The following is a 9,681-nucleotide window of genomic DNA, read 5'->3' on the forward strand; positions in this document are numbered from 1 at the left end:
CAATCCCAAGGGATTGCAGATACCTATGTAAAATGTATAGGATAATGCTATGTAAGTCTCTTTGGATAAAAGCGTCTCCTAAATGTAAATGTAAATAATGCATTATTTGTCAACCACCCAGACAAAATGAACTTGTTGAACTTGCCATTTGTGAACAATTGAACTGTCGACTTATTAAGTTTGATTAATTTTCATGGTACCTGTGAAAACTAAAGTGTAGAAGGAGAGAAAGAAAGATGTTTGGCTTACTTTAGGTTTTCTCTTCAAATAGTTTTTTTACCCATTGCATAAAAACTACTTGCAGCATGGTCTCCAATTCATTCTTTATATCGGAATATACCACCCAAAAATGACCTAGCATTATTTACTTTGTTGTTTTAAACCTGTGAGATGTTTTGTCTTGGATGACATTGTTCTTTTGTCAGTTGAGTCTGTCAGTTTCAAACTCTGAAACAGATCATCTTTTGTGTTTAATAGAAAAAAAGGTTGAGTGTCTGGTGACAGTTATTATTAGGTGAACTATCCCTTTAAGTACTTTAAAAGGAAATCCTGTGGGATGTTTGTTAACGTTTCGAACAAATACGTGTTTGTTAAACTCGTATTTGAATTACATTCCAATCATCCAAGAGTCCCAAAATATATTTTCCTGCCCAGGGGGATTCTTCAGCCTCGTGGCTGATTCTTTAGATTTCTTCAGCCTCGTGAATAACTGGAGTGGCAGTTCACGAACTATCACGGAGAGGTCTGGATATATAACCACGTGGCTTGTTTTACCTATTTATTTGTATGTGCTTCTCTTAATACAGCAGTAGCAGAAAACAACTCTATTTACCCTCAGAAAACAAAGAGCATATGCGAAATACAGGCTTGACTACGAGAATTGGGCTTAATTAAGATGTGTTTCATTAATATACGTTTGGCCACATTATTTTGCATTTATTTTTTGTGTAAAGTGAGGAACTTACATAAAGATCCCAAAAAGGTATATGTTTCCATTCTATGTATGTTTTTTACTTTGTCTATTGTGATAAATTATCAAATAAAAAACTTTAATACATGTTTGACCTGACTGTAGCCAACATTGTGTTATAATACATTAAATATGTCCTCCAATAAGACATTTTAGTCAAATAAATGAAATAGATTCCTTACTCATCTGCCTTTAATTATTCATATAAGAAGTGTTTGTTAAATCTGAGACTTTAACATAACATTTCATTCCAAAATGTGATGATACATTTACTAGCTGATAATATAGAATTAAGACATAAGACATTTAAGAAGCTTAGGCACAATGCCTGTTCGAACTGACACGAAACAATTACAACAATAAATAAAACATATCACAATCTTATGAATGCATTTCATGCTAAATAAACTACTTTTTTATAGACTCTCTCAACAGTTATAAGTCAGAACTTAAGAGGATCCTTCAGCAGTTAGAAAACGTTTTGTGGAAGTTAAAAGTCTAAATCCAATGTACATGTGTGTACCTGTAGAGTACTGAAAATACAAATACCAATATCATATTATATTATATATTACAATACTAATACTGTAGCACTCTGTAGAAGAAATGGCTTTTGAAAAAAACAATGAAAATGATACAACTCAAATAACTATAAAGTATATTTCAACACAAGTTTTCTTTTGCGAAGACAATATTATTTAGTCTGAACTATTTACAGTGTGTTAGATTTTAGTTCATTGATTTCACAGGTCTAAACATACCGAACTCTTTATTTCTGGCGACTCTCAATATACAAAATGTTAGCAACACTGAATTCAAGTCTTTCATTTACATTTCAGGTTGAACTTGACCAGAGCTGAACTTTATAACACAGGGTTAACTATCTTATTGGGCTTTTGTCTGGCTAACCAAAGACTTTGTGAGGCATTGTGAGAGAGAGAATATATTTAATTTGAAGCGATGAATTTACCCAGGTCCATGCATTCAGCATAGTTTATCAATGGCTATTTCTGTTATAAAAGCAATAAATATGAGCTGATGGACGAAACTTTCTTCGCTATATTAGACCCTTCGTCCTTGTATAGAGGTATTTCAGATTATTTCTATGCATCTGTTTTGACAAATTTAAGCAATTGGTTTGCACCAGAAACGTGTCATCTGTCCAGCATGTCAGGTTGCCATGATCCCGCTTCACGTGTTGCATTTCCATTAAATGTGTCACATTACAAAGCACCACGAACAGAAGACTATTTCCTTAAGAGTCTTGCGCAGCTCCTGGCTGCGGTACGCGTAAATGAGAGGATCTATGAGCGAGTTGCATATGATAAGGATTAGAAAGAGGTTAAAGTGGCCGAAGTAACACCTGCAGTACGGGTTGGAGGGACATATGAGTATGAGAATGAGGTGGAGGAAGAATGGCCCCCAACAGATTATAAAAACCCCGAGCAGGATGGTCAGAGTGACAGCACCCTTCATGCTGGTGGCCTGCCGGCGGCTCTTGTGGTGGAGAGCCCTGATGCGCCTGGAGTGAACGTGCGCCAGGATGAGCATGTGCAGGTATAGGACCGCCGTGAACACCAGCGTCACGATAAAAAACGTGACGAGACAGGCGATGGCCGCCTTGTTCGTGTGGTACACGATAAACAAAGAGCTGGAGGTGATGCTCGTAAGCCAAACCACGGCGATGATGGCAACGGCGCGCCTCGTAGTCATGATGCTGTGGTAGCGAAGCGCGTAAAATATGGTGATGTAGCGGTCCGCCGCGATGGTGCACAGGAACGACAACGAGGAGACGACCGAGCTGCAGATCATGATGTCGATCACGGTGTCCAGGTGTTGTATCATCTTTGCCGTGACGAGCAGCAGCCCTTGCTCCATCGATAACATGAAGAGCGTCTCCGCCACGTTGCTGACGCTCACCAGCATGTCAGACACCGCCAGACAGCAGATGAAATAATACATGGGCGAATGGAGATTTCTGTTCTTGATGATCGCCACAACCACCAAAATGTTCTCCACCAAACTGATCAAACCGAGCACGAGAAACAGCTCCTGGGGGATCATGATTTGGGAGATGCCCGTGGCGTTCATGTCCCCGTGCGTAACGTTGCTGCCGAAAGTGATGTTCGTGTCGATATTGTACGGATGTTCCGCGCTTTGATCCATGTGCGTGATGCCCAAGTGATGGCGAAGCGACGAGTCGTTCATGCTCCAACGAGTCCCTCCTCATTCAGTCCGGTTGAGCTTCGGCACACCTCTGATATTCTAACACAGAGGATATATCAGCGTTCTCTGTAAACTTTAAAAGTGTATCAACTTCATAAACGTAAGATCATCGGCAAAGTCTCGAACCAGTGCGTATTGCGGAGGAGAAATGATCATGCAATTCTGGATAAGCTTTCAAACTCAGTTTCGCATTCCTAACATTTGCGCACTCAGAAACGCGTAATGTTGATTCCGCACACTTGCGCACCGCGGGAACAGCCTCGGACTTCAGTGTCATTTGTTGTTAGCTTCGTCGTCAAAGTTCTGTAGAGACACAAAGACGTACATCGTGTTTTCTAAAGCTCATGTGGTCATCAGGGAGGTCAACCTCTTATAACAGAAGCGCCTTGATTCTCTCAGTGGTGATGTTCTGCTCTTGATCTGCTTGTCCTTCTTTTCCTCTGAAGTGACCACGTGACGTAAATGCCAAATGCGCTTCTGCTTTAAAGACCTGCAAAATGTGTTTGAAAATGATATGCAGGTCCAACACGGTGTTATGAACGAGGTTTGGTGATGAATTGTTGCCTTAACGGAATCACAGACCACCAAGTAGACAAACGTTTACTATGGATAAACGTTTCGTACAAAACTTTTCAAATTTAACAGCCAAAAAAGATGGAAGAAATTGTTGTTTAAACATTAATAAGAAAATGCTTGATTTATGTTTATGTAACAACAGTTATGTATAATCGTGCATTGGATTGGCTGAAGGCATCCAAACTTTGCTGTTATACAAGTTATCTATCATGTCATAACACTTGCAGTGGTACCATATGCTGATTACGCCAGTGGTGACGTCCGGCTAGTGCCAAATTATAAAATCATGCGACCAAATCAAAGATCTTGTACTCTCTCCCTCTCTTTCTCTCTCTCTCTGTCTCTCTCTCTCTCTCTGAAATATCCTGGCCGTTGGGTAAGTCACAGATGTGGTTCTCTATGACACTCTCCCTCCCTGAATTACTGTGACTGTCGGGTCATGAGACTTCAAAACAGCTCTGAGCAATTATGCACTCCACCTTCTATATAAAGACTTGTTGTGTTGATGTTGAAAATAACAACACACAGTTTTATGTGCCTTTGTGCCAAAAGTGCCCGCGTTAAGTTTTTTCTTTTATTAAAAATGGCCAAAGAACAATCAACTTGCTGATGAATGGTGGCCTGAACAGAAGAAGACCATCCTTGGCAACAGTGGGTATTTTTAGATGAATAGGATTTGAAACCAATATACAATAATGATTCAGTTCTATTAACCTTTACAGAGCCCTATGTGGCTCTTTCATACTGCAATAGCCAGTGTTCAGTTCAATTCACGCACACGCTCACACATACACATTTAAGCTCAGTTTCATTGGATATCTCCATAGACAGGAATACTTGCAGATATGCTGCATTAGTCAGGTCAGTTATATCATTGCTTCTCTTGCAGTACAATTTTTTCTTTTTGTCACAAGACACTATGACCTCCATGACTAATCTTCCTTTAAATCATGTTTATGCGTCCAGAACAGCACAAATGGCAAATAAATAGGACACATTAAAAATTTCCGAAAAGTAAAATAAAGAAATTATATTGACGCCTTCCACTTATCAGTCATCATTCAAGGAAACGAATGGAAATGAAAGGGGACAAAAAGACTTGCTTCCTCCTAGTGGGTATTTATGACTGAAATCTACAACACAAGCATATCTGAATCGCAGGGAAAGTTAGGACATAAAAGTAAACTCAAAGCTTCCATTCTTTGTGACCTATGATTTTAGTGCGTCAGTGCCTGGCGTAAACAAACATTATTCGTAACTTATTTATAAAACTCTTTTCCATTATTTGTAGCAGTGAGAATATAAAATTAGCTTTTATAATTGTAAATCCTTGCTACCCTAAATGAATGGTGCATAATAAATCTCCAATAGGAATATGAGAGAATCGGACATTTAAATGATCACACATAAAACGAACGATCATCGTGGATCCCGAAAAACACATAATGTAACAATCCTGAGGGAAAACCGTACATCTGAAGTCACGACATGTTAACCACAAAATATGTTTGAAGTCAATGGAAAATTGACGTAGGTTGTCGATTAGAATTTTCCACTGGCTTTCTTGTCTGTCTGCGTACACCATGAAATGATATTTCTCAAATATTGTAGAGGAGCCTACATGAGGGAGTGCAGGTGGCCTGAAGGTGCGCTTGTTCTGATCTTCTGATCACATGAACACTCACAACTCTGCTCGTAGCCTCAGGTAAACCGGCAAACAAGGACAGTATTTTATCAAACACCATTTTATTAACACCATTACATGATCATGTGGAGCCTTGAATAATCTAAAAAAAAAAGAGTGTGGTTTTGCTTGCTTGTTGTTGTGCTAGGGGTGTCATCATATTCCGGTATTGAAAAAACCTTTCATATTCAAAACTGTGAATATCGACATTGTGTTAATACTACACATGATAAAATCACACAAACAAAAAAACTTTCTGGAAGTAGTTGAGCGTCTCCCTACAAAGGATTCATTTGGCAAAAAAGAGAAAGATTACGTTTAAGGGTTCAGGGGCCCGCTCTTCGTACCTCGCTCACTCAGTCAGCTGGATTTGATAGTTGACGATTTCGCATGACCTTGGATTGTTCGGTTCTTCAACGCTCATCCTGGACTTGTTGTTTTAGCAACAGGTCCGTTAGCTTAAACCTGATCTGGAGTCGGTTTATTTCATGCAAACAGGATTAGATGGCGGCCATGACGCAGTCAAGTCGGCTTCATTCATACAAAAGCTACATGTTGCGCAAGGTACAGGATTAATAGAAAGTGCATTGTGAATTTAACCTGAATTAACGTGATGTTTGCTTTTAGAACAATATTTATCGTAATATAATATAATATATTTAGAACAATTCTAACAATAAATATGATATAAAGGAACTAAAGATTATCATGATCATGTCAATAATCATTGCATGTGTCTTTCAGTCTTGACTAATGTCATAGAATGCATAATGGGCCTCACTAAATTATTAAAAAAAATATTTGCAGATAATAATAATTTTAATATAATTAGTAATAATATTAAGCAAAAAGGAATTGAATTGATAAGGAAGCTGACTGATTCCATAGATGGTGTGTGACCTGATGTGCACCTACAGTATCGTCCAGCACTGAAGCAAAATGACCTGAATCTGCACGAGTCAACAATCTTCAGTCACATGTATGATGGGACTGTTTGAAGACACCATTTCCTGACCCAAACCTGTTACAGTGCAGCCCAAGCAGGACAGAACCATGAAATTACCTTTGGGCAACTGAGAGGAATGAAGGATTTCAATGTAAAGTCTAAGGGATGAACCTTACCGGGCCTGTACTGTCGCATGTTCTACATACACACATCATCAGAAAAGAGAGGAGACCTGCGATGGAGAGGCAGCCTGAGGAAGATCTCCTAACCACTACACTTAAACCACTGGACTGAGCTCGGAACTGGTTTGAGCAAGAAGTGAGACAGCCGCCGGAGTACGCATACCCCCCAAACACGATGCTGAACGGTGCGGAGGCGTTGGGCTGCGTTCGGGTAAAGACAAGAGGATGATGGCTCCTTAGGGCTCCTTAGTTGGAAGCACTGGCCTCTGCAGAGGCGATCGCTGCTGCGACGCTGGCTTCGACGCATTCGAAAGGAAGCACTGGCCTCTGCTGAGGGGGGATGCTGCTGCGATGTTGGCTTCTGCTGAAAAGTCTGCTGAGGCAGAGCCCGAGACTTGGGCGATGGCCCCTGCGGGTTGGGTCTAAATCCCTGGTGATTGCTGAGGCGGTTGCAGTGGCGGTGAGATCTCCCTGAAGGCTGAAGTGGTGGAGGTTCGAGCCCATGTGGGTGAAGGATGGATTATTTTAGATGATTTGGGAAATGAGGGTTCGATGGGCTTCCCTGATGATGGAGCGATCTGACCTGATGTAGCTCTTGAAAGCTTATGATGTCCAGCGCCCTAGTACTTGGATTTGAGACTGCGATAGGCCTTTTTGGTTGGCTGTAGTTGCTGCGCCTATGCGGAAAGAGTGGCCGGAAAAGTGGTCTGCGGGAATGCCGGACAGAAGCAATACGGCTTTGAGGTGTTTTTGGAACCAGAAGCGTGTGGCTGGGTGGTTAGATTCGTCAACGAAGAGAGGGTTTAATGTGGTTTTGGTCTGGGATTTCCTGAAGTGAAGGTTAGGCTAGAAGGGTCTGATAAGGCTGAATCGGTGACTGGAGGTTGAATATGTAGATGAAATGTCCCCCCTCCTGGTTTGGTCCATCTTGCTTTGTAAAATGGAGAATGAAATCGTCTATGAATCAAGTACTGATAGGTCCAAAAACGTTGGATGGATTAGGGGTTGAAGATAGATGTGGTGGAAATTTTCGAACATCTTAGAAAGCCGAAAACGGCTAGGATAAACATGCTGTCGAGTGTGCGATCGACGTGCTTGGAGTGATATCCTTTACAGAGGGTGGAAATGCATCTGGTCAGTATATCCAGGGTTATAGGTTGCCTGGCGTCTGGGCGAGCAGGCTGGGTTCTTTGAATGCCCTTGAGGAGCATAGATGTTTGGGAGCTGGCTATGGCTGTGGTTGGAGAGTTGAATATGAGCTTGTGGAAGGACTGGACTCCACTCATGTAACCTTTAATTGAGCTAGCTTGGAGGTTTTTCGACGAGTTTAGGAAGGAGATGTAGGAGGTGATGGAGAGGACAGAAAAAGTGGAAGCTTTTCCATGCAGTGAGATAAGATTGGAGGGTCCTAAGGGAGACGGCTTGGATGATGGAGTTTCGAGATGCATCGAGGAGGGTTTTAAGTGGGTGGTTTACCGGAATATCAGCTCCGAATAGGGAGGTGCCGGTGTTGGTGGGCGCCAGCAGCCTGAACTTCTGGAAAGCGAAAAAAAGAAAGGGCGTCAGCAATCAGATTTTTTGATCCGGGAATGTGTTTGGCAGTTAGAATGAACTGGTCACAGGCTGAGATCCAGATGAGGCGTCTGAGGAACGGCATTAAAGCGGGGGAGTGGCCTTTGTTAATGCAATGAACGGTTGCCTCATTATCACAATGTACGGTTATACTGGAAGCTGACCACTCTTTTCCCCATAGGGATGCTGCGACAACCAGTGGATACAGCGTGTCCTCTAAAGCGTGCGTGGAGGACGCGAGAGAGACAAGGTGTGAAACGAACGGGCGGCCTTGCGAGATTTTTCTCATCGCGAAATTCAGATGGCCAAGAACAAACTGGAGCTCGCCTTTGGAGCAGCGGGGATTAGCTAATAGGGAGGAAATGATGACGATCGTTCGGTCGATTATCTCTTTTGGCAGAGAAGCCTGGAATTTAAGCGAGTCTAATTTTATTCCGAGAAATTCGATGGACGTGCTCGGTCCTGAAGTTTTGTCTGGGGCAAGGGGAACACCGAGATTTTCAAAAACCTGCTGGACTTTTGCTAGATGCGCAGCCGGAAACGAGTCGGGAGACGAGATGTTAAAAAAATCGTCTAGTAGGTGGATGAGGTAGGGAATTGCATAATTGTTAGAGAGAATCAAGCAAGTTGCCTCTGACGAAAATTCTTTGGGCTGCTTCTGCAAAAGTAAAATTTATTGTGCCAACGAAAGCCAAAAGGTGCCAGCAGTCTGGGTGGATGGGCATGACTTTAAACGCGGATGTAAAATCGACTTTGGCTAGCCAAGCGCCACGACCTGCATGTTTTATTAAAGTAATGGCTTGATCGATGTTATGATAGTGCAGGGACAATTCCTCAATTGGAGGCTGTTGATGCTTGGAAAGGCCGAGCCGTGTGGTGACGAGAGATCGAATATGAGGCGCTTTTTGCCAGAGGATTTACGCATCGCTACGCCGATGGGGCTGATGCGAAATACGGAAAATGGGGGAGCGTCGAAGGGGCCGATAATGAATTTTGCGTCAGTTTGTGGTACGTGTAGAAATGCGCGCCCCCGTAGGAGAGAGCGAGCTCTGCCACGATGGCGAGGTAATCGCCCAGCTCGCGTCTCCTATGAGGGAACGCAATGCAGATCACATCGGTGTAGCAGTCAAAGCAACGGTAAATTCGGGGAAAGAAGAGTGTGCGGGTGTGGTTGGGTGACTGATTTTTAAACGTGAGCCATAGATCGCCGTAAGTGATCAGCTTCTCGGTTGATGGGGTGATAAAGGTGAGGAGAAAATTAAGGTCTGTGTCCGCACCTGTCAAGATCGGAGATCTTATGTTCCCGAAACTGGAGGCGGTTCCAAGGCTGGTGCGTTAATTGGCACTGGCATTGCTGTCGCCGTGGCCAATGAAAAGTTGGATCGGGTCTGCGAAGTCATGCTCGCGCTAGCAGCGGTTACTAAGATGGCTGGGAAATGGCCAAAAACCGCCGCCTGCATCGCTAGCTGTGGCAGCTTCGCGCTAGTGGTCGACGGAGGCGCCGTGGGCCAAGAGCCAAGGGCGG

At 42.7% G+C, this 9,681-nt stretch overlaps 1 protein-coding gene across 1 annotated transcript; it reads right to left on the reverse strand.

Moving 5' to 3' along the window:
• Positions 1-1,152: 1,152 nt before the first annotated feature.
• On the reverse strand, positions 1,153-3,200 carry mc1r (melanocortin 1 receptor). Its single transcript, XM_079465379.1, has one exon. It carries the CDS (start codon positions 3,176-3,178, stop codon positions 2,189-2,191), a length of 990 nt encoding a protein of 329 aa, XP_079321505.1. The 5' UTR covers positions 3,179-3,200; the 3' UTR covers positions 1,153-2,188.
• Positions 3,201-9,681: the final 6,481 nt, after the last annotated feature.

The sequence above is a fragment of the Barbatula barbatula genome (genome assembly GCF_947034865.1).
Source record: "Barbatula barbatula genome assembly, chromosome: 10".
Classification (NCBI taxonomy): Eukaryota; Metazoa; Chordata; class Actinopteri; order Cypriniformes; family Nemacheilidae; genus Barbatula; species Barbatula barbatula.